The sequence below is a fragment of the Capra hircus genome, chromosome 19, assembly GCF_001704415.2.
Source record: "Capra hircus breed San Clemente chromosome 19, ASM170441v1, whole genome shotgun sequence".
Taxonomy (NCBI): Eukaryota; Metazoa; Chordata; class Mammalia; order Artiodactyla; family Bovidae; genus Capra; species Capra hircus.
In genome coordinates, this window is record NC_030826.1 from 11,001,556 (window position 1) to 11,028,241 (window position 26,686).

Sequence of the window (26,686 nt, forward strand, 5' to 3'; positions counted from 1 at the left end):
TGAGCCACCAGGGAAGCCCCCCAAATTAGCTATATTTCAGTTTTAAAAAATAACTTGCATTTTACTTTTTACAGGAAAAAGTTCATTAACATATATTTGAATAGGTCAGTCTGACTTGGGTATACCATATGTTCTGATCGTGTATATGTTCATCTCTTTTGAAATGATATCATTTTAAAGATTCTTATGAAGACCAGATGAAGACTGGGTATGTGGTACCCTTTGGTGTGGAACTTCTACTACTAGGAATGTAGTTTTATGCCCTGTAATTAATTGAGTCTCTTTGAAAAAGTATATGGTTATAATATCAACTTCAGGGACTAGATAGTCCAGAAAAGATGCAGAAGTTGAATTTAACACAGTCTCTGTGTTACTGTCTAGATAGAAAATGAATGTAGATGCCGTCACTCAGAAAAGTGAGAAGTTCTTGATATCCTTTAATAATGGAGCCTTTGAGGCAGTAAATATTCTATCAAATGCATTAGTAGTTTCAACCTTGATTTTTAAATTTGTTTAGATTATCATCAACTGCCTTTATATGCTTTGATTTTTTTACACTAACCAGTGTCTTCGGTGTGTATAAAGTTATTTTGCTCTAATTGATGTTTCATTATTTCTATTGATCTGTCTTAATATTTACTGAGTAATTTTTCTGCCTTCTCCTTTATGTTGTTAAACCCATTCGGTGAATTTTTTTCAGCTATTCTATTTTTTTAAAATTTCTATTTGGATCTTTTTTATATTTCCACTTTTCTGCTGAGATTCTCTGAAGTCCAGTCATTAAACCATATGTTTTTAGGTTATTTAAATATATTTATAACAGCTAAAGTCTTTGCTAATGCCAACGGCTGAGCCCTTTTTCAGTTGGTTTCTATTGACTGCTTGCTTTTTCCTTGACTACTGATATCTTTCTAGTAATTCCTATTGTAGAGTGGACATCGTAAATGGTACATAATAGAGATTCTGGATTCTGTTATCATTCTCTAGAGAACATTGATTTTTATTTTTTAGGCAGATCAGTTAGTAACTGATCATTTTGAACTTATATAGACACAATTTGACAATATATTTGGGGAGATGTGGGAAAAGCTCAAAGTATAGTCTTTAAATTGTTTCCCTGTGGTTCTTGTTAGCTGCTGCTGCTGCTGCTGCTAAGTCGCTTCAATCATGTCCAACTCTGTGCGAGCCCATGGACAGTAGCCTGCCAGGCTGATCTGTCCACGAATTCTCCAGGCAAGAGTACTAGAGTGGGTTGCCATTTCCTTCTCCAGGTTCTTGTTAGGGTTTGGTTTAAATCTTTTTGTGGGTAGTTTAAAACTGGCATTGCTCTAAATTGTGGTCCTTATTCCTAATGTGATACCTGGCCATTTGTATGTATGTGTTGTGAGTATTTTATTTTTTATTTAAAATATATATATTGGCTAAATTTCCATGTCAGCACATACAGATCTATTTCTTTTTGTATAATAACCCAATATTTATCTCAGAATAAATGTAATATATTTCATTGATCCACTTGATGTCCATTTTGATTGTTTCTTAAGTTTCAATACAAAGATGAAATGAGTATCCATGTACACACTAATATTTATCTATAGTTATTGGAAAATATAAACACATTTGGTAAATGTTTTTCATTATTCTACAGATGAAAACAATGGAAATGTTAAATTTGCATTTCTTGGTTTATTAATAAGATTGAACATCTTTTCATGTCAGTTACCATTTATTGTTACCAGTTAGCCATTTATCATTCATCTTTGATGACTTGCTTTCTCACAGATTATTCACTTTTAGTGGTGAAATTCTGTTATTGATTGTGTGTTAGGTAACAGAACAGTTTTTCATTTGACTTTCATTGTTATTTCTGGTCTGTTTTGAGGCCAGGAAAGATTTTTACCGCAGAAGTAAGGGATCCATCTTTTCAAAACCAGGATCAAAGCCGGCAGAAAGTTCAGCACAGCACCGTATGGACCTCTTTTTTCCCCAGTTTCTTTGAGATATAATTGACAAATAAAAATTGCATATATTTAAGGTGTAAAATGTGGTGACTTAAGTTATATTGTAAAATTACTATAATCAGGGTAATTAACATAAACATTGCCTCACATAGTTACTATTTTTTCAGTGTGTGGAGAGAACACTTAAGGCCTTAGAATATTTCAAGTGTACAATACGTTACTACTGAGTATAGTCACCATGCTGTACATTCAGATCCCAGAACTTACTTATCTTGTAACTGAGAGTAACTGATAATTTATACTCTTTTACCTAGTATCTCCCAATTTCCTCTACCCCTCACCTACTACCTAACCACATAGTTTTGAGTTCAATATGTTTAGCATTTTTAGATGCCATGTGTAAGTGAGGTCATGGCTGTGTTTCTCTCTGTCTGGCTTATTTCACTAGTATAACATCCTCCAGGTCCATCCCTGTTGTTACGAATGACAAGCTTTCCTTTTTATGGCTGAATAATACTCCATTGCATGTACACGTGTGTGTGTATAGTTCACACTTGCTTTATCCATTCACTCATTCGTCAGTGATGCCTGGGTTGTTTCCATATCTTGCATATGTGAAAACCGTTGCAGTGAACGTAGGATTGCACACATCTCTTCAAGACAGTGGTTTTATTTCTTTTTGATATATACCCAATAGTGGATTGCTGGATTATATGGTAGTTCTATTTTTAATTCTTTGGGGGAATATCCATACCATTTTTCATAATGGCTGTACCAATTTATGTTCCCACCAGCAGTGTATAAGTGTTCCTTTTATTCCATACTCTTGCTCACACTTGTCATCTTTTGTCATTTTGGTAATGATTAGTGATGTTAAACACCTTTCCATATACCTATTGGCCATTTGTGAGTCTTCTTTGAAAAAATGCCTGTTTGGGACTTCTGCTCATTTTTAAATCAGGTTTTCTTTTGTTTTTTACTTTTTTTGGTTGTTGGTTGCATGAGTTCCTTTTATATTTTGGATACAAACCTCTTATCAGATGTATGGTTCTCCTGTTCCGTAGGTTGCCTTTTCATTTTGTCAGTTGTTTCTTGTGTACGGTGCTTATATATGAGCGTTTTAGTTTAATGTAGTCCCACTTGTTTTATTTGCCTTTGTTGCTTGTGCTTTTGGTGTCATATCCAAAAAATCATTGCTGAGACTAAGGAGCTTTTTCCTGTTTTCTTCTGGGAGTGTTATTGTCGCAGATCATACATTTAAGTCTTTAATTCATTTTGAATTGATTTTTATATATGATGTAAGATAAGGATCCAGTTTCATTCTTTGGCATGTGGATATCCGGTTTTCCCACCACCATTCCTAAAGAGACTATCCTTTCTCCATTGTCTGTTCCTGTTGCCCTTGTCTAAGATTAATTAACCATATATGTGTGGATTTATTTATAAACTTTTTCTTCTGTTGGCCTGAGTGATTTTATGCCTGTACCATATTGTTTTTATTACTGAAGTTTTTAATATAAATAAAATTTATAAATTGATGTAAACCAAACTTTTGATTACCAAAGTTTGAAATTAGGAAATGTGTTGCCTTCAGCTTTGTTCTTTCTTACTAATATTGTTCTGCCTATTGAGGGTCTTTTGTGGTTCCATACAAATTTTAGAATTGTTTTTCTATTTCTGTAAAAAATGACACTTTGATTTTGATGGAGATTTTATTAAACCTGTAGATCACTTTGGGTAATAAGGATATTTTAACAATACTAATTATTCCTATCCATAAACACAGACTCTTTCCATTTATTTGTATTTCTTCAGTTTATTTCATCAGTGTTTTATAGTTTTTAGTGTAAAGGTTTTTCACCTCTTTGGCTAAATTTATTCCAAAGAATGTTATTCTTTTTGTTGCTATGGTAAATGGGGTTGTTTTCCTCATTTCTTCTTTTTCTTTTTTGGATGCTGTGTTGTTAGTGTATAGAAACACTATTTAGTATGTTTGTTTTGATTTTTATATGTTGATTGTTGTATCTTGCAACCTTATGAATTCATTTATGGTTCTAAGAGTTTTTTGGTAGATCTTTAGGATTTTCTACATATAAGAGCATGTCATCTGCAAACAAACAGTTTTACTTCTTCCTCTCTGATTTGGATGCCTTTTATTACCTTTTCTTGCCTAACTGCTCTGGCTAAGACTTAGTACTTTGTTAAATAGAAGTGGTAAGAGAGGGCACCTCTCATTCCTGACTTGAAAAACATTAAGCTCTTCACTTTTAAGTATGATGTTATCTATGGGCTTGTCTCTGGCCTTTGTTATATTGAGTTTACATTTCGCTATGCTTCATTTTTGAAAACTTTATCTGAAAGGATGTTTAATTTTGTCAAATGCTTTTACTGCATCTATTGAGATAATATTTTTATCCTTCATTTTGTGGTAGTGGTGTGTCACATTTATTGATTTATGTATGTTGAACCAATTTGTATTTCAGGGATAAATCCCACTTGATCATGATGTATGATCCTTTTACTGTTCTGTCGAGAGTTTTTTTGCCACTCAAAATACTGGCCTATAATTTTCTCTTTTTTATAGTGTCCCTACATGCTTTGGTATGAGAGAAATGGGGATCTCTTAAAGTAAGTTTGGATATGTTCCCCTCTCTTCAATATTTACAGAATCAGTTGAGAAGAATTGGTGTCAATTCTTAGTAGAATGATGTTGATGCTTAGTAGAATTTCAGTTTCACCAATGAAGTTCTCTGGTCCTGAGCCTTTCTTTGTTTGAGAGGTTTTTGACTACTGCTTTAATGACCTTTTTTATAGGTTTGTTCAGATTTTCTGTGTCTTTGTGATTTAGTCTTGTTAGGTTGATTGTTTCTAGGAATTTATCCATTTCTTCTAGGTTATCCACTTTTTAGCAAGTAGTTATTTATAGTAGTCTCTTATTATAGTTCTTTGTATTTCTGTAGTATCAGTTGTAATCTTTGCTTTCATTTGTAACATTGCTTGACTCCTTTTTTTTGCTTAATTATTTAGCAAAAGTTTATCAGTTTTAAATATCTTTAAAAAACAACTCTTAGTTTTATTGATTTTTTTTTTCTGTTGTTTTTTCTGGTCTGTTTCATTTATTTTTGCTCATCTTAGTAGTTTCCCTCCTGCTGAGATTAGCTTGTTCTTCTCTCATTTCTTAAGATGTAAAGTTATGTTGTTTATTTGAAATCTTTATTTTTTCTTAATGTAGGCTTTTTTTTTTTTTTTTTGCTATAGACTTCTTTCTTAGAACTGCTTTTGCTACATCCCATAGTTTGGTTTCTTGTGTTTCCATTTTTGTTTGTGTCAAGATACTGTTTGATTTTTCTTTTGATTTCTTTGACCCATTGATTGTTCAGGTATATATTCTTTAATTTCCACATATTTGTGAATATTTCAGTTTTCCATGAGTATGAGTGAACTCCAGGAGTTGGTGATGGACAGGGAGGCCTGGCGTGCTGTGATTCTTGGGGTTGCAAAGAGCTGGACACAACTGAGCGACTGAACTGAACTGAACTGAATGTTACTAATTTCTAATTTCTTACCATTATAGTTGGAAAAGATACTTGATATAATTTCAGTCTTAAATTTCTTAAGACTTATTTTGTGGCCCATCATATAGTCTGTTTTGGAGAATGTTCGATGTGTACTTGAAAAAAATGTGTTTTCTATACTGTAGATTTAAACCAAATTGTAACAGTAATTGGGGCTTCCCAGGTGGCGGTAGTAATAAAGAATCTGCCTGCCAATGAAGGAGACGTAAGAGACTCAGGTTCAGTCCCTGTGTTGGGAAGATCCCCTGGAAGAGGAAATGGCAACCCATTTCAGGATTCTTTCCTGGAGAATCCCGTGGACAGAGAAGCCTGGCAGACTGAAGTCTGTAGGGTCACAAAGAGTCAGACATGACTGAAGCAGCTTAGCACGCATTTTCTTGTTGAAAACTGAGCATGACAGTAATTACATTGAATATAAATAGTCTAAACATCCCAATTAAAAAGCAGAGATTATCAAGCTGGATAAACATGAAATAATGAACTACTGATGTATGTTTCAACATGAATGAATTCCAAACTCATTATGCTAGATGAAAAAAAGAAACAAATGGTTACATACAGTGTAATAACATTTACATAGAATTCAACACAAAGCAAAACAGAAAACAGATCATTGGTTGACCAGGTCAGCAATAAAGGAAATTGCCTGAAGAAGGATAGAAAAAAATTTTTAGGGAGTGAAAATATTTTAATTATGATTGTGATGGTGGTTACATTTATTAAAATTTATCTACATGTACATTAAAAGTTTGAGAATTTTGTCATATATAAATTATGTCTAAAACTGATTGATATTATCACAGAGCTGATTAATTATGTTCATGTATGAATTTAGGTAGTATTAAAGTGAATGGAAATGTTTTAAATGACCAAAAAAAAAAAGTTTAGTATAAAAAAAAAAATCTTTCTACCCTAATTAAATGATATTCAAAATGTTAGAAGTTAATATGATTTTTAAATGAGCTTTAATCATCTACTGCATTCTTTATATTTTAAAATTATAGGTTGAACTGAAGAAAAAGTATAATGATCAGCATTCAAAATTAAGAGGTCTTTTACCAGGTCGTCAATGGTATGAAATTCAAGCATACAGGGCCTTAAACCAGGCCCTTGGTAGGTAAGTGGAGTGAAATTTAATGTAATACTACTGTAATATTATCTCCAACCAGGACTATGTGTACAGCTAGTCTTGCTGCTTTATTCCTTATAAATAAATTTGATGGAATTCTATTTTACTGGAACACTCAGTACTGGTATATTCTCAGTGATAGATATCAGAAGTGAAAGTTGAAAGAGTCAGTGAAATAAATGAAAGGCAATATTTGCTTAAGTTCAAAGATTTATGATTGGTCAGTGAGTATACAACAGAAGTGCTCAGTAGATGTTTATAGAATTTCACCACCAAACAATAAAATTTTACCTTGTGAACATCAGAACCCAAATGATGATTTTATGGGTAAAAAGCAAACTAAGAACGATTAAAAACAAACTGTGTTCATGGTACTAGAGAATACCGCTCCCTGACAGTAAAATTTAATTATAATACTCCTTTTTCCAAAGATTGTGGTCCGTTAAGATTTGTGCTTTGTGGAACTAGTTTTTAAAACACCATTTTATACCAGAATTTCACATGAGGTCCTACAGCGGAGTTCCCCAACTCATTCTCATCCGTGGCCTGTTAGGAACTGCGCTACACAGCAGGAGATGAGCAGCCAGTTAAACTGGAAACCCATCCTAACCATCTTCCCCCCCACCCCACCCCCCAGCTGCCATCTGTGGAAAAATTATCTTCCATGAAACTTGTCCCTGATGCCAAAAGGGTTGGGGACTGCTGTCCTACAAGACATCAACACTTTAAATTTATGAACACTAAAATTATTAGATTATTTATAATCTAATTTAACATTTTATCATTTTCTATTTCTGAAATTGTAATTAGTTTACGCATATAATAGTTTTTTCCTGTGAAGCTATACAAATAAAATTCAGAAAATTCAAACAGAAGAACACAGGTTAAGGGCAAAATCACGAAAACATGGCTGTTTGACATATTTTCAGTTCAGCCAGAAGACCTGCAGCTAACCATTGCCTACCCTAACCAATCTAGAAATTATAGTTTTCTTGTGTCTTGTTTATTCACATTAGCTCATTTATACCTGAGCAGACCAGAATACATTTCTGTTCAGATTTACATATGCTGATGACATAGGACTGCAACAGCTAAAGTAAGTCCTAAAACACATCACCTACTCCCCTCCCCATCATTTCAGAATGATATTCTGTAGTTGTTTCTGTTCAAACTGAATTATTCAGTTCTATGTTTAACCTACTGATATGGTTAAGTTGCCGCCCTTCTCTTCCTAGAAATCCCACTTGTACTTGGCATCAAGTTGCACTGGAAATTGTCCTTGAAGCATTCCATCCACTTACCTTGTCTCTCTCTGTTGGTTGACCTGTTTGTTGTATTAGAATTTTAATATTCAACAAATAGTTTCTAGGGGAGCCTGAATATTTGTTTTTAAAATTCTTGACTTTTAGTTACTTTGTTGAATTTCAGGAAAATAAATATTTTTACCTCAGTTGATTATTTTTTCTCTCAGTATGAGCAATACCTTGAATATTCAGAAACCATTTGAAGCAAAAGTATATTTGTATCTTATTTTGTCATATAAACTTTTCTACCTATATTAGCAGTTGTGAAGATGAAATTACTTGCCTAATGTCACGTAGCTGCTAAATGCACTTTCACGTCTTAAACCCACCTACATTTAAAACCTTAAGACTTGATTTTTCATCCTTATGCCCTGCCTGTATCCACTAAAATTCTCACTATTAAATGTAAACATCTCACTATTAAACTATTAAACATTCCATATCCTTTCATTAGTCTTTGCCGTCACGTTCAAGTTACATACAATTCATCTGGTAAATTTACCAGTTAAAACCTAGTTGAAGAGGTCATGTCCTACACGAAGACTTTTTAAAATTTCTCCAACTAGAGTTATTTACTCTGTAGGAAACCCATAGCATTTTATACTCATCTCTGTTATAACATATATCTCATTATATTGGAATAGCCTGTTTATATATCTGTCTCCTTCCCTAAACATGTATTAGACATTTTTACATTCTTAGCAACTTTGTCTCATCTTGGGGCATAGATGCAATGTATGTACTTGTTGAATTAGTGGAAAACGCCATGTTCAGTGCTTTTCCAGCTATACCATATGGAGCAGAGAGTTTCTAGAGCTTTGAAACATACTTTTTTTTTTTTTTAATTTTTTATTTATTTTTTATTTTTTTAAATTTTAAAATCTTTAATTCTTACATGCATTCCCAAACATGAACCCCCCTCCCACCTCCCTCCCCATAACATCTCTCTGGGTCATCCCCATGCACCAGCCCCAAGCATGCTGTATCCTGCATCAGACATAGACTGGCGATTCAATTCTTACATGATAGTATACATGTTAGAATGTCATTCTCCCAAATCATCCCACCCTCTCCCTCTCCCTCTGAGTCCAAAAGTCCATTATACACATCTGTGTCTCTTTCCCTGTCTTGCATACAGGGTTGTCATTGCCGTCTTCCTAAATTCCATATATATGTGTTAGTATACTGTATTGGTGTTTTTCTTTCTGGCTTACTTCACTCTGTATAATCGGCTCCAGTTTCATCCATCTCATCAGAACTGATTCAAATGAATTCTTTTTAACGGCTGAGTAATACTCCATTGTGTATATGTACCACTGTTTTCTTATCCATTCATCTGCTGACGGACATCTAGGTTGTTTCCATGTCCTGGCTATTATAAACAGTGCTGCGATGAACATTGGGGTACATGTGTCTCTTTCAATTCTGGTTTCCTCGGTGTGTATGCCCAGCAGTGGGATTGCTGGGTCATAAGGTAGTTCTATTTGCAATTTTTTAAGGAATCTCCAGACTGTTCTCCATAGTGGCTGTACTAGTTTGCATTCCCACCAACAGTGTAGAATTTCAGAAAAGCATGTGTTTATAATATTGATCTATAATACTATAGGTTCATTATCTCATTAACTAAAAAGTGACAGCTTAACTGTTATTTTACTGATTTTTAGAGAAATGGAATCAACAAGTAGCAACTTATTACAAACAAACATCCACTAAAAAAATCAAGTGAATGTTTTACATCATATGGTAAAATTTGTAATGTGTATTGATTGACATAAAAGGTGCTTATACTAAGGCACTGTTCTTATAAGAGATATGTCTAGAAGGACTAAAGTAAGCAGAAACAAATTGAGTTTAAAAAATGTTATCTTTTTTTTAAGCCCACATGGGACTCTTAGCGTATTTGAAGTAATATAAGCCCATGAAATGTAATAACAGCTTTCAGGAATGTACCAGATGGTTTTGTGACCAGGTTACAACTGCACTATAAGTTTCCTAACGGTTCTGCTTTACTGAAGTATAATCTTTGTCTCAAGTGGGCATAATTCATTTGAGCAAGGCAGTATGAAAACAATGGGAAAAAGAAAAGGTGAAACCTTTTTCTCTGAACTATTTTGTTAACTTAATGCCTTTCTGTTATAGAACACTTTAAATATAAACCAGAGTGGGACCATGATAGAATGGCACCCTGACTTTACATTGATTTTCAACATTTTTATAAAATGGTGTTATTATATAACAATTGACAGTATCCATCTTCTTATCCTGCCCTTCCAATTTTGTGGTTGGTCTGATGCCTTGGAACCTATGGATTACTTTAAAATATCACAAAAGAGTATCATATAAAATTTAGGTTTTTAAGTCCATATGGAGAAATCAAACATTTATATTAATTTTCACCCCCTCTCAAAATCCCATGATGGTAAAGGAATAAAAATGTCAAATCTATAGACATGAAAAGAGTGGGAGAAGAGATAATAAGAGATGAACTGTCAACAAATTTTGAACACAGAAAAACAGATGAATGACTGAATGACTTAACAAGCAAGAGAAAGCTGAAATTTAAATTTACAGTCATGAAAGCTAATAAGATCTTCCAGATTTAAGCACAGAAAAACTTGGGACTTGGAGCTACTCTAGAATTGGTTACATGTTAGTATAAGAAGTAGTTAGACAGCCCGCTCCATCCAGGTTTACTCTCTGGATATAATGAACTAGAGAGTTTATATTCTTTAACTATGGGTACAGCTAAGAAGGGGTAAAAGATGGGGGGTAAGAAAAGTCTACTTACTGAATGTGAGAACGCTATTCTCTTTTTTTCCCTCAGCTGACGATCATATCTTCAAGGCAGGAAAGTGCAGTGTTCTTTCTAAGACAGGTGGACAACCCTGTTTTATGTTGGTCTGATGCCTTGGAACCTATGGATTACTTTAAAATATCACAAGAGAGTATCATAAGGTGGAATTCCTTGTAGGTGGAAGAACTTGTAGAAAACAGAAACAGTGTAATAGAACAGGGGTTGGCAAACTGTAACAGGCCAGACAAGAATGTTTTATGTTTTTCAGGCTATACACAGTCTGCATCCATATTCTTTTTTGTTTTTTATTTAACCTTTAAAATGTAAATACCATTCCTAGATTGTAGGCTATACAAAAATATGATGTGGGCCAGATTTCCTCTGTGGACTGTATTTTGCCAACCCTGGGACAGAAGAAAACTTTATAAATTTCTATTGGTAATATCCATAGGGAGGTAAGGTAGTGCCTCTGTAAAACAAGAATGGAAAATAAGAAAAAGCTCCTAGACATTAATATGGTAGCAACAGATTTTAAATGTAGAATTGGATTTAGGAGGGAAAAATTAGAATTTCCCACATCCAGAAATCAAAGAGAAATAGGAAAGAAGAACTAGAAAATTAGAGGAGCAGTATGCAAGAACCAACTTCTGATAAATAAGAGCTCTATATGAAGAGACTGGAGAAAATTTTTTTTAAAAATCTCAAAAAATAATTCAAGAAAAATGCTTAGAATTGAAGAACGTAGTTTCCTGATGAAAAGACACACTCAAGCACCTGTAAAGGGGAAGAGCTACAAAGCACCTCACTATGCAGTTTCAAAGTACCTAAGGTAAAGAAAAGGTCCTAAAACCATCCAGAAAGAAAAAGACAACTCTCATACAAAAGATATGGAGTCTAAATTGAAATAGACTTCTTAAAAGCAACACCAGAAGCCAGAAGACTGTTGAAAATTATCTTCAACTATCTGAGGAAAAATTTTGATTTGCAACCCCCAAATGATCAATAAACTCTAAGACAAAATAAAGCCTTCAGTGTTAAAGGACCTGAAACGTTTGCTTCAAATGCACAGTTTCTCGGTATTCTACTGAAAGATATGCTTTATCAAAGGAGAAAATTCAGAAAGAGGAATACCAAGGATGCGGGAAACTGGAGTTCCAACCCAGAAAAGTGGAATTCCCAAAACAAGAAAGAAGGTTCTGGGATGAATCTGTACTGTAGTCCCATAGTAGTTAGTCTAGATTGGTTTTTGAGGATGGAAGGTTTACCCATATTGAAAAAAATTCACAGCTGTCACAAAGTGAGAATTAATTAATGATAGAAAACAGAAAATTAAGCAAGAACGGGAGAAAGAGAGTTAGTAACTTCAAGGTAGACAAAAACATATGAGAAAGGGAATGTAATCATAGTCCATCATGTAATTTCGTCTATACATGATAAGCCACTGAATATTGATTTACAAAAGAATTGTGAAATAACTGTACTAGGAGATTGGAGAGGAGTGAAGTTATCAGTAATATGAAATAAGCATCTTCTGTAGGAAGAATCCGTATATAATTTGTAGTGGTTAAAATCCAAGACAAATGACCACAAGAACTATCTAAGGTATTTTAAATTAATTGTTTCTGAGATTGGGAACTGAAGATGTGGTATGAGTAGGCAAAAGAGAATTCTGTTTTTATTAAAACTATTATAATATTATAAAACTGTTTGACTTTTAAACTGTGCTTGTGTATTTCATTAAGAATTAAAATTTACAAGCTAAAATTAACTTTTTACAATGTCTGGAGGTTTCAGTTCTAGATAAGATAGAATAAGTGCATTCTATACTGTTTTAAAAACCTGGATAAAATACATAGAGCTGCTATTCGAGTACTATGAAAAGTAAATCATACAAGACAGGTTGATAATTTGAATTCTGATCTTCTTCCCCAGTGAACTGGTTGGAATAACTATATTAATAGCAGGACAAAGTAGAATTCAGAACAAAGAAAATTACAGGGGTGCTAAAAGGAAAATTACATAATGGTAAAAGGGTCACATCAAAAAAGACATAGCAGTCCTAATTGTGTATTCACCTAAAAACAGAACCTCAAAGAAATTACACAAAAGGTGACATCTGAATAGAGAAATAGACAAATCCACAAGTAAAGTTGGAGACTTTAAAATTCCTCTTTCAATAATACTGGGTTGGTCAAAAATTTCATAAGATGTGATGGAAAAACCTAAATGAACTTTTTGGCCAACCCAATAGCTAGCAGTAGGAAACAGAAAACCAGTAAGGAGATAAAAGATTTAAACAATGTTGTTAAGCAACTAGATCAGATTGACATTATAGAGTACTCCACCCAACAACAGAATAAACATAACCTAAAGAACATGTACCAATGTAGACAATATCCGGGGTGACAAAGTTAAAAGTTGTTGTGAAGATTTGAAAGCAATCAATAAGAATTATCTCTAAGGGAGTTGAAAAGGTTGAAGTTGGTATATAAAGCCATTTTAAATATGATCAAAGAACTAAGAAAATTATGTCTAAAGAACTATAAGAAACTATGGGAATGATGTTTCACCAAGTGAAGAATATCAATAATAAAATTTTTTAAAAAAAGAACCTAATGGAAATTCTGGAGTTGAAATGTACAATAAGTGAAATGAAAAATTTATTAGATGGGCTCACCAGCAGTTTTGAGCAGAAAGAAAAAGAATTGATTTCTAGTATGAGGAACAGATAGAAGAAGAATGAAGAATAATTAAGATAGCCTCAGAAAACTGTACAACCACATAAAGCATACCAACATACACATAAAAAGAGTCTTAGGGGGAGAAAAGAGAGAGAAGGGAACATAAAGGTTTTTTTTTGAAGAAATAATGGCTGGAAACTTTGCAAATTTGGTGAAAAACATTGATCTCCACATCTCAGAAAAGCAGAAAACTCCAAGTGGTTTGAACTCAAAGAGATCCATACATCAGAATGTTGTGATCAAACTATCAGAAGACAAAAAGAAAATCTAGAAAACAGCAAGAGAAAAACCATATACAGGATCTCTTCGATTAGCAGATCTTTTACTGAACACTATGGAAAGGAGGCAGCAAATTGAAATATTTAAAGTGCTGAAAGAAAAAGACCATCAGTGGAATCTATATCTGGCAAAATTATACTTCAAAGATTAAAGAGGAAGTAGAACACTTACTTCTTGGAAGAAAAGTTATGACGAACCTAGAAAAAAAAAAAAAAACAGAGTCACAACAGAGGTCCGTCTAGTCAAGGCTATGGTTTTTCCAGTAGTCATGTATAGATGTGAGAGTTAGACTGTAAGGAAAGCTGAGCGCCGAAGAATTGATGTTTTTGAACTGTGGTGTTGGAGAAAACTCTTGAGAGTCCCTTGGACTGCAAAGAGATCCAACCAATCCATCCTAAAGGAGATCAGTCCTAGGTGTTCATTGGTAGGACTGATGTTGAAGCTGAAACTCCAATACTTTGGCCACCTGATGTGAAGAGCTGACTCATTTGAAAAGACCCTGATGCTGGGAAAGATTGAGGGCAGGAGGAGAAGGGGATGACAGAGGATGAGATGGTTGGATGGCATCACTGACTCAATGGACATGGGTTTGGGTGAACTCCGGGAGTTGGTGATGGACAGGGAGGCCTGCTGTGCTGCAGTTCATGGGGTCACAAAGAGTTGGACACGACTGAGTGACTGAACTGAACTGAGAACATTTCCAAAGAAAAACCAAGAGAATTAATCTTTGGAAATTTTAATTATACAAGAAGCACTAAAAGGAGTCTCTTTCTTGCTAAATGAAAGGACACTAATCAGTAACTTATATCCACATGAAGAAATAAGGAGGATCTGTAATTTCATAGGTAAATATAAAAAACAATATAAGTATATTTTGGTAGCTCTTTTTCTCCTGTTTGATTTTTGGAAGTAACTGCATAAAGCAGTAATTTTATGTCTGTGGTAATAAGCATGGGTCTTGGGGGTCCCAAAAACCATACTTAGATTTAGTTATTCACCAGGAGCAGTGATAGATTTAGCAAACAGCTGAATACACACCTAAGAGTTATTGCAGTGAAAGGATACAAAGCAAAAACAGCAAAGAGAAGGCACACAGGCAAAGCTCCAGGGGAAGTCAGGCACAGTCTTCCAAGTGTCTTCTCTCAATGGAGTCATACAGGGCACTCTTAGATTCCCAGCAATGAATTGTGGTAACCTGTGTGAAATAATTGCCAACCAGAAGAGCTTGTTAAAGACTCAGCACCCAGAGTTTTTATTTGGACTGGTCATATAGGCAGTCTCTGCCTAACACTTTACCAAAGTCTAGACTCTCAGAAGAAAAGCACATGTTTGGCATTAACCTTATTTTTGCACAGACATTTTAGACACAGTGAGACTTCCTTATCAGTTTGTGATTGGAACCTTCCTGAAATCTAAAAGCCAACCAAGGGCTGCTTTTATATGCAGACACTTTTAGAGATAAGCAACTTGGCCTGCTGTACTCACTTTTCTGCACAGGTGTAATGTTTAAAGATAAAATTTAAATTAAAGTAATAACACAGTGTGAGAGGGGAAGAAACTGTTATTACAGGAGCAGTGTTTTTGGATACTATTGAAATTAAGTTCATATCAATCCAAATTAGATTTTATAAATTAAGGTGTTTATTAAAACTCTCAAGAATTATACAAAAAAGACCATAATGACATGGATAACCACAGTGGTGTGATCACTCACCTTGGGTCAGACATCCTAGGGTATGAAGTCAAGCGGGCCCTAGGAAGCATTACTACAAAGCTAGTGGAGGTGATGGAATTCCAGCTGAGCTATTTCAAATCCCAAAAGCTGTTAAAATGCTGCACTCAGTATGTCAGCAAATTTGGAAAACTGAGCAAGTGACAACAGGACTGGAAAAGGTCAGTTTTCATTACAATCCAAAGAAGGAAGGTGCTAAAGGATGTTCAGACTACTGCACAGTTGTGCTCATTTTGCATGCTGGTAAGGTAATGCTCAAAATACTTCAAGCTAGATTTTAGCAGAATGTGAGCTGAGAACTACAAGCTGGGTTTAGAAAAGGTAAAGGAACCAGAAATCAAATTGCCAATATTTGTTGGATCACAGAGAAAGCAAGGGAATTCCAGAGAAAACTTCTGCTTCATTGACTATGTGAAAGCCTTTGACTATGTGGATCACAACAAACTGTGGAAAATTCTTAAAGAGGTAAGAACCAGACCACCTTACCTATCTCCTAAGATACCTGTACACAGGTCAAGAAGCAACAATTAGAACCTCACATGGAACAACTGACTGGTTCAAAATTGGGAAAGGAGTATGACAAGGCTGTATATTGTCGCCATGTTTATTTAATTCTGTGCAGAGTACATCATGTGAAATCCCATCCTGGATGAATGAAAAGATGGAATCAGGATTGCCAGGAGAAATATCAACAACCTCAGATAATGCAAATGATACTACTCTAATGGCAGAAAGGGAAGAGGAACTAAAGAGCCTCTTGATGAGGGTGAGATTGAAAAAGCTGGCTTAAAACTCAACATTCAAAAAACTAAGATCATGGAATCCTGTCCACTTCATGGCAAATAAAAAAGGAAAAAGTAGAAGCAGTGACAGATTTTTTTTCCTTGGGCTCCAAAATCATTGTGGATGGTAACTGCAGCCATGAAATTAAAAGAAGTTTGCTCCTTGGAAGGAACGCTATGACCACCCTAGACATCATATTAAAATGCAGAAACAGGGACCCACAGACCGTGGGGAGTGCATCTGTCCTCTGCAGGGGCCACGGATTGGGAAAAGTGTTTCAGCTGCTGCTGCAGAGAGTGTTTCCAGGGGACTGAGGAAAACCATCAGGAGCCAAAAATGCTAAAACCGAGATCAAGCCTTGAGACTTTGAAGTGGGAACACTGACTCCAAGACCCTAGGCTACCAGAAAACTAATCCTAGGGAGTAACAAATAGTGAGAACCCACACCAACCAAGACCCAGCATCACCCAACCATCAGTAGCACCCTGTGCAGGACACCTTATCTAAACAACAAACAAAACAAAAATACAAACCCAGTCATCAGCAGACAGGATTACCACCCACTCAGCCTTGACCATCAGAGGAAAAACAAACAAGCAAAAAAAAACCCTCACCCTATGCAAATCGCACCCTATGCAAAGCTTACACAAACCACTGGACCAACCTTTGAAGGGCAGAAACCAAAAGGAGGAAAGAATTCAACCTTGAAGCCTGGGAAAAGGAGACCTCAAACACAATAAGTTAAAAAAAATGAATAATGAAAAGGCAGAAAAATACTACACAAATGAAGGGACAAATTAGAAACACAGAAGTTCAAATAAATGAAGAGGAAATAAGCAAACTACCTGTAAAAGAGAATTCAGAATAATGATAGTAAAGATGATCAAAAACCTTGAAAACAAAATGGAGAAAATGCAAGAATCAATTAACAAAGACCTAGAAGAATTAAAGAATAAACATACACACAACACAATGACTGAAATTAAAAATACTCTGGAAGGAATCAATAGCAGAATATCTGAAGCAGAAGAATGATTCAGTGAGCTGGAAGATAAAATGATGAAAATAACTTCTGAAGAGCAAAATAAAGTAAAAAGAATGAAAAGAACTGAGGATAGTCTCAGAGACCTTTGGGACAATATCAAACCCACCAACATCAAATTATAGGGCTCCCAAGAAGAAGAGAAAAAGAAAGGCTATGAGAAAATTTTGAAGATTATAGTTGAAAATTTCCCAAACATGGAAAAGGAAATAGTCAAGTCCAAGAGGCATAGAGAGTCCCATACAGGATAAACCCAAGGAGAAACATGCCAGTTCAGTTCAGTTCAGTTGCTCACTAATGTTTGACTCTGTGTCCCCATGGACTGCAGCATGCCAGACTTCCCTGTCCATCACCAACTCCCAGAGCCTACTCAAACTCATGTCCATTGTGTCAGTGATGCCATCCAACCATCTCATCCTCTGTCATCCCCTTCTCCTCCCACCTTCAATCTTTCCCAGCATGAAGGTCTTTTCAAATGAGTCATTTCTTTGCATCAGGTGGCCAAAGTATTGGAGTTTTAGCTTCAGCATCAGTCCTTCCAATGAATATTCAGGACTGATTTCCTTCAGGATGGACTGGTTGGATCTCCGTGCAGTCCAAAGGATTCTCAGGAGTCTTCTCCAACACCACAGTTCAAAAGCATCAATTCTTTGGTGCTCAGCTGCAGCTTTCTTTATAGTCCAGCTCTCACATCCATACATGACTACTGGAAAAACCATAGCTTTGACTAGATGGACCTTTGTTGGCAAAATAATATCTCTGCTTTTTAATATGCTGTCTAGGTTGGTCATAACTTTTCTTCCAAGGAGTAAGTGTCTTTTAATTTCATGGCTGCACTCACCATCTGCAGTGATTTTGGAGCCCCCCCAAAAATAGTCCCTCACTGTTTCCACTGTTTCCCCATATATTTGCCATGAAGTGATGGGACCAGATGCCATGATCTTCATTTTCTGAATGTTGAGTTTTAAGCCAACTTTTTCACTCTCCTCTTTCACTTTCTTCAAGAGGCTCTTTAGTTCTTCTTTGCTTTCTGCCATAAGGGTGGTGTCATCTGTGTATCAAACTAACAAAGACTAAATACAAAGGAAGAATGTTAAAAGCAGCAAGGGAAAAGCAACAAGTAACATACAAGGGAAACCCCATACATTTAACAACTGATCTTTCAGCAGAAACTCTGCAGGCAGGAAGGGAGTGGCAGGATATGTTTAAAGTACTGAAAGGGAAAAATTCTACAACCATGATTACTCTACCCGGCAAGGATCTCATTCAAAATTGATGGAGAAATAAAAAGCTTTTCAGACAAGTGAAAGTTAAGAGAATTCACTACCACCAAACCAGCTTTACAACAAATGTTAAAGGGGCTTATATAGTCAAGAAATATAAGAGAAGGAAAAAGATCTACAAAATCAACCCCAAACAATTAAAACGGCAATAGGAACATATGTATCAATAATTACTTTAAATGTAAATGGATTAAATGCTCCAACCAAAAGACAGACTGGCTGAATGGATACAAAAACAAGACCCACATATATGCTGTCTACAGGAAACCCACTTCAGACATAAAGACACATGTAGACTGAAAGTGAGATGATGGAAAAATATATTCCATGCAAATGGGAAGCAAAAGAAAGCTGGAATAGCAATCCTCATATCAGACAAAATAGACCTTAAGATAAAGAAGATTACAAGTGATATGGAAGGACACTGCATAATGATCAAGGGATCGATACAAGAGGAAGACATAGCAATTGTAAATATCTATGCACCCAAATCGGAGAAGGCAATGGCACCCCACTCCAGTACTCTTGCCTGGAAAATTCCATGGACAGAGGAGGCTGGTAGGCTGCAGTCCATGGGGTCGCTGAGTCAGACATGACTGAGCGACTTCCCTTTTCACTTTTCACTTTCATTCATTGGAGAAGGAAATGGCAACCCACTCCAGTGTTCTTGCCTGGAGAATCCCAGGGACGGGGGAGCCTGGTGAGCTGCCATCTATGGGGTCGCACAGGGTCGGACACAACTGACATGACTTAGCAGCAGCAGCAGCATGCACCCAAATAGGAGCACCTCAATACATAAGTCAAACACCAACAGACATAAAAGGAGAAATTAACAGTAGCACAATAATAGTAGCATACTTTAACACCCTGCTCACACCAATGGACAGATCATCAAAATAAAATTAATAAGGAAACACAAATCTTAAATGATACATTAGATGAGATGGATCTCATTGATATCTTCAGGAGATTCCATCCAATTGCAGAAGAATGCAGCTTCTTCTCAAGTGCACATGGAACATTGTCCAGGATAGACCACATCTTAGGTCACAAATCAAACCTCAATAAATTTAAGAAAATTGAAATGGTATCAAGCATCTTCTCCTACCACAACTCTATGAGACTAGATATCAATTACAAGAAAAAAGCTGTAAGAAGCACAAACACATGGAGATTAAACAACATGTTTCTAAATAACCAATAGGTTACTGAAGAAATCAAAAGAGAAATCAGAAAATTTCTAGAAAGAAATGACCATGAAAACACAACTCAAAACCTATGGGATGCAGAAAAAGCAGTTCTAAGAGGGATGTTTATAGCAATACAATCCTACCTCAAGAAACATCGAATAGGCAACCTAACTTTACACCTAAAACAACTGGAAAAAGAAGAACCAAAACACCCCACAATTAGTAAAAGGAAATAAATCATAAAGATCTGAGCAGAAATAAATGAAAAATGAAAGAAACAGTGGTAAAGATGAATAAAACTAAAAGCTGGTTGTTTGAGAAGATAAGCAAAATTGACAAACCTTTGGCCAGACTCATCAAGAAAGAGAAGAATCAAATCAACAAAATTGGAAATGAAAAAGGAGAGGTTACAACAGACAATGCAGAAATACAAAAGATTATGAGACGATTATGAACAACTATATGACAATAAAATGGATAACTTGGAAGAAATGGACAGATTCTTAGAAAAGTTCAATCTTCTAAGACTGAACCAGGAAGAAATAGAAATTATGAACAACCCAATTACAAGCAGTTAAATTGAAGCTGTGATAAAAAAAATTTCCCAAAAAACAAAAGCCCAGCACCAGATGGCTTCACAGCAGAATTCTATCAACATTTAGAGAAGAGCTAATACCTATCCTTCTAAAACTCTTTCAAAAAATTGCAGAGGAAGGAACACTTCCAAACTCATTCTACAAGGCCACCATCACCCTGATACCAAAACCAGATAAAGACAACACAAAAAAAAAACTACAGGCCAATATCACTGATGAACATAGATGCAAAAATCCTCAACAAAATTTTAGCCAACAGAATTCAGCAACACATCAAAAAGCTCATACATCATGATCAAGTGGGGTTTATTCCAGGAATGCAAGGATCCTTCCGTATACACAAATCAATCAATGTGATACACCATATTAACAAATTGAAAGGTAAAAACCATATGATAATCTCAGTAGATGCAGAGAAAGCCTTTGAAAAAATTCAACACTCATTTATGATTAAAACTATTCAAAAAGTGGGCATGGAAGGAACCTACTTCAACATAGTAAAGGCCATATATGAAAAGCCTACAGCAAACATTATTCTCAATGGTGAAAAACTGAAAGCATTCCCCTTAAGATAAGGAACAAGACAAGGGTGTCCACTTTCACCACTATTATTCAACATAGTTCTGGAAGTCCTAGCTACAGCAATTAGAGAAGAAAAATAAAAGGAATCCAGATCAGAAAAGAAAAAGTAAAGCTCTCACTGTTTGCAGATTACGTGATACTGTACATAGAAAACCCTAAAGATAGTATCAGAAAATTACTATAGCTAATCAGTGAATTTAGCAAAGTTGCAGGATACAAAATCAATACACAGAAATTACTTGCATTTCTATATTTCTAACAATGAAAGATCAGAAAGAAAAGGAACCAATCCCATTCACCATCGCAACAAAAAGAATTAAATAAGTAGAGATAAACTTACCTAAGGAGACAAAAGAACTGTACACAGAAAATTTTAAGACAGCAATGAAAGAAACCTAAGATGACATAAACAGATGGAGGGATATTCCATGTTCCTGGGTAGGAAGAATCAATATTGTGAAAATGACTTCACTACCAAATGCAATCTACAGATTCAATGTGATCCTATCAAATTACCGATGACATTTTTCACAGAACTAGAACAAAAAATTTCACAATTCATATGGAAACACAAGACCCTGAATAGCTAAAGCAGTCTTAAGAATGGAGCTGGAGGAATCAACCTTCCTGATTTCAGATTATACTACAAAGCTACAGTCATCAAGACAGTATGGTCCTGGCACGAAAACAGAAATATGGACCATTGGAACAAGATAGAAAGCCCAGAAATAAACCCATGCACCTATGGGTACCTTATTTTTGACAAAGGAGGCAAGAATATACAATGGGGCAAAGACAGCATCTTCAATAAATGGTGTTGGAAAAACTGGGACAGCTATACATGAAAGAATGAAAATAGAACACTTCCTAACACCATACTTAAAGATAAACTCAAAATGGATTAAAGACCTAAATGTAAGACCAGAAACTACAGACTTCTTATAGGAAAACATAGGCAGAACAGTTGATGACATAAAGCAAGATCCTCTGTGATCCACCTCCTAGAGTAATGGAAATAAAAGCAAAAGTAAACAAGTGGGACTTGATGAAACTTAAAAGCTTTTGCACAGCAAAGGAAACTGTAAGCAAGGTGAAAAGACAACCCTCAGAATGGGAGAAAATAATACCAAGTGAAACAGCTGACAGAGGATTAATTCCCAAAATATACAAGCAGCTCATACAACTCAATACCAGAGAAACAGACAACTCAATCAAAAAGTGGGAAAAGACCTAAACAGACATTTCTCCAAAGAAGGCATACAGATGGCTAACAAACATATGGAAAGATGCTCAACATCACTCATTATTAGAGAAATGCAAATCAAAACTACAATTCTGACCTTACACTGGTCAGAATGGCCATCATCAAAAAGTCTACAAACAGTAAATGCTGGGGAGGGTGTGGAGAAAAGGGAACGCTCTTGCACTGTTGGTGGGAATGTAAATTGATACAGCCACTATGGAAGATAGTATGGAGATTCCTTAAAAAACTAGGAATAAAGCTACCATATGGCCCAGCAATCCCACTCCTAGGTATATCCCCTGAGGAAACCAAAATTAAAAAAGACACATTGTTCATTGCAGCACTATTTACAATAGCTAGAACATGGAAGCAACCTAAATGTCCATTGGCAGATGAATGGATTAAGAAGTTGTACATATACACAATGCAATATTACTCAAAAATACAAAGGAACGTCTTTGAGTCAGTTCTAATGAGGTGGATGAACCTAGAACCCATTGTATAGAGTGAAGTAAGTCAGAAAGAGAAATATTGTATTCTAATACATATATACAGAATCTAGGAAAATGGTACTGAAGAATTTACTTACAGGGCTGCAATTCAGAAACAGACATAGAGAATAGACTTATGGACATGGGGAGAGGGGAGGAGACGGTGAGATGTATGGAAAGAGTAACATGGAAACTTACATTACCATATGTAAAATAGATAGCCAACAGGGAATTTGCTGTATGGCTAAGGAAACTCAAACAGGCGCTCTGTATCAACCTAGAGGGTTGGAACGGGGAGGGAGATGGGAGGGAAGTTAAAAGGGGAAGGGATATATGTATACCTATGGGTGATTCATGTTGAGGTTTGACAGAAAACAACAAAATTCTGTAAAGCAATTATCCTTCAATTAAAAAAAAAAAAAGCAGAGACATCACTTTGCCAACAAAAATCCATATATAGTCAAAGCTACGATTTTTCCAGTAGTCATGCATGGATATGAGAGTTGGACCATAAAGAAGGCTGAGCACTAAAGAATTGATGCTTTTGAGTTGTGGGGCTAGAGATGACTCTTGAGAGTCCCTTGAGCTTCAAGGAGATCAAATCAATCAACCCTAAAGGAAATCAACCCTGAATACTCATTGGAAAGACTGATACTGAAGCTGAAGCTCTAATACATTGGCCACCTGATGGGAAGAAGAAACTCACTAGAAAAGACCCTGCTGCTGGGAAAGATTGAGGACAGGAGGAGAAGAGGGTGACAGAGGATAAGATGATCAGATAGCTTCTCTGACTCAATGGACATGAATTTGAGCAAACTCCAGGATATACTGAAGGACAGGGAAGCCTGGCATGCTGCATCCATGGGGTCATAACTAGCTGGACCAACTTAGTACCTGAACAGTAACAAATTCAAGAGAATGAAGTTAGACCCCTACCTCATACTGTATAGAAAAGTTAACTCTAAATGGATCAAAGGCTAACAAGGTGCAGATTTTCTTGACCTTGGATTAGGCAGAGGTTTTTAAAATATTTCAGATCATGTATCTGATCAGAGTCTAGTTCCAGAATACATAAAGAACTCTTATAAAGAGTTCAACAATAAAAAGACAGTGCAATTTTAATTTTGACCAATAATTTAAATACATATTTCTCAAAAAAAAAAAAAAAGACATGTGACCAGTATGCACATGAAACGATGTGCAACATCATTAGTCATTCAGTTCAGTTGCTCAGTCATGTCCGACTCTGTGCGACCCCATAGACGGCAGCCCACCAGGCTCCCCCATCCCTGGGATTCTCCAGGCAAGAACACTGGAGTGGGTTACTGGATTTCCTTCTCCAGTGCATGAAAGTGAAAAGTGAAAGTGAAGTCTCAGTCGTGTCTGACTCTTAGCAACCCCATGGACTGCAGCATACCAGGCTCCTCTGTCCATGGGATTTTCCAGGCAAGAGTACTGGAGTGGGTTGCCATTGCCTTCTCCACATTAGTCATTAGGAAAATGTAAATCAAAACCAGAGTGAAGTACCACTTTATACCTTTTATGGTAAATATATTGAAAAAGAGGGACAGTAACAAGTGTTAATGAAGCTATAGAGAAATTGGAAATCTCATGCATGGCTAATAGAAATGTAAAATTATGCGACTGCATTGGAAAAAATCATGTGGCAGTTCCTCAAAATATAAACAGAGTTTCCATACGAACTATCAAGTCTATTCCTAAGTTTATACTCAAGAGTTTTTTTTAAATGTATTAACAAAAGCTTGTACACAAATATATATAGCAGCATTATTCATAATAGTCAGAAATGGAAGCAATGCAGAATGATCATTACTTTATGTATAGATAAACAAATTGTGGTATATCCATACAATGGAATATTCTTCAGTAATAATATATAATATGCTAAGTGAGAGAAGCCAGACACAAAATGCCATATATTATAAGATTCTAGTTTATGAAGTGTCCAAAACAGATAAATCTAGGGCTTCCCAGGGTGGCACTAGTGGTAAAGAACCCATGTGCCAATGCAGGAGATAAGAGACAGGTTTGATCCCTAGATCAGGAAGATCCCCTGGAGGAGGGCATGGCAGTCCACTCCAGTATTCTTGCCTGGAGAATACTATGGACAGAGGAGCCTTGTGGGCTACACTCCCTGGTGTCACATAGATTTGGACAGGACTGAAGCCACTTTGCATGCACACATGCATATGAAGAGAAAGTAGATTACTGCTTGTCAGGGGTTAGGGGAAATAATCTGAGTAATTCAGGGAGACTAATGGGCATGGGGTTTCTTTTTTGGTGAGATTAAAATATTCTGTAATATATTGTGTTCTAGGTTGCAGAACCTTGTGAATGTGCTAAAGAACCACTATATTTTAAAATCTTTAATAATTTTTAAAATAAAACAATTAGCAAATTGAGCACCACAATCCATAAAAAGAATAATGTACCATAGCCATAGTGGTTATTCTAGGAATGAAAGAAAGGTAAGCTCAATATCTGAAATTTTGCTACTATAATCCACCATATTAGCAGTTTAAAAACAACAACTACATGATTATATCAATTGGTGCAAAAAAATGTTTTACAAACTTATTTATGATATAAACTTGTTAAATCAGAATAAAAGTTATCTACATAAAATCTACAGCTAGTATAAGGTAAAAAATATTCTGTATATGTAAGGAAGGTTTGGAGGAAATATTTTCTTTAATTTTCTTGACTTTTGAAATAGAGTGCATGTCACGTTTTTGGGTATAAGTTATCAGTAGTTGGCAAAAGTAGGGTGCTTTTAAATATACCTACTCTGGTACATTGTACTGAGTAGTTTCTATAAACCTTATTCATAATCATGACTTTGATTAAAGGACACATCATTAATTTTCTCAATCTTCCCTCTGTCCCATTAGAAATTTGACTGTTTTCACTGTTGTATTTATCTTACTTTCTCCCTATTTTTTAATAGGTGTATTCGACACAAGAATGATTGGGGGGCTCTTATTCTAGTCGATGATCGCTTCAGAAGTAACCCAAGTCGATACATATCTGGTAAGAGTCTCAGCTGGGCTTAAATTAAGAGTTGGTAGCAAGCTTTAGTATTTAATGACTTCTATTTTTAAAGACAAAGAATTGGATAGAGAATTTGAATTACTAGATCTAACATGGAAAAATTCACATTGCCTGGAAATCTATCCTTTTAATGCTTTTAAGATCTTTAGAGAGAAGGATCTGGTTAGTTCTAATGGATCATGGAAAAAGTAAGAGAGTTCCAGAAAAACATCTATTTCTGCTTTATTGACTATGCCAAAGCCTTTGACTGCATGGATCACTATAAACTGTGGAAAATTCTGAAAGAGATGGGAATACCAGACAACCTGACCTGCCTCCTGAGAAATCTGTATGCAGGTCAGGAAGCAACAGTTAGAACTGGACATGGAACAACAGACTGGTTCCAAATTGAGAAAGAGTACATCAAGGCTGTATATTGTCACCCTGCTTATTTAACTTACATGCAGAGTACATCATGATAAGTGTTGGACTGGAAGAAGCAGAAGCTGGAATCAAGATTGCCGGGAGAAATATCAATAACCTCAGATATGCAGATGACACCACCCTTATGGCAGAAAGTGAAGAGAAACTAAAAAGCCTCTTGATGAAAGTGAAAGAGGAGAGTGAAAAGTTGGCTTAAAGCTCAACATTCAGAAAACGAAGATCATGGCATCTGGTCCCATCACTTCATGGGAAATAGATGGGGAAACAGTGGAAACAGTGTCAGACTTTATTTTGGGGGGCACAAAAATCACTGCAGATGGTAATTCCAGCCGTGAAATAAGACGCTTACTCCTTGGAAAGAAAGTTATGACCAACCTAGATAGCATATTAAAAAGCAGAGACATTACTTTGCCAACAAAGGTCCATCTAGTAAAGGCTGTGGTTTTTCCAGTAGTCATGTATGGAT

At 35.6% G+C, this 26,686-nt stretch overlaps 1 protein-coding gene across 1 annotated transcript in view; it reads left to right on the forward strand.

Annotated features, from left to right (window-relative positions):
- BRIP1 (BRCA1 interacting protein C-terminal helicase 1) overlaps positions 1–26,686 on the forward strand; it is a 185,014-nt gene that overhangs the window by 151,233 nt on the left and 7,095 nt on the right. The window contains exons 17-18 of the mRNA XM_013971848.2: positions 6,541–6,653; positions 25,694–25,776. Coding sequence (XP_013827302.2) covers positions 6,541–6,653; positions 25,694–25,776 — 196 coding nt within the window. The remainder of the gene's footprint in view (positions 1–6,540; positions 6,654–25,693; positions 25,777–26,686) is intronic.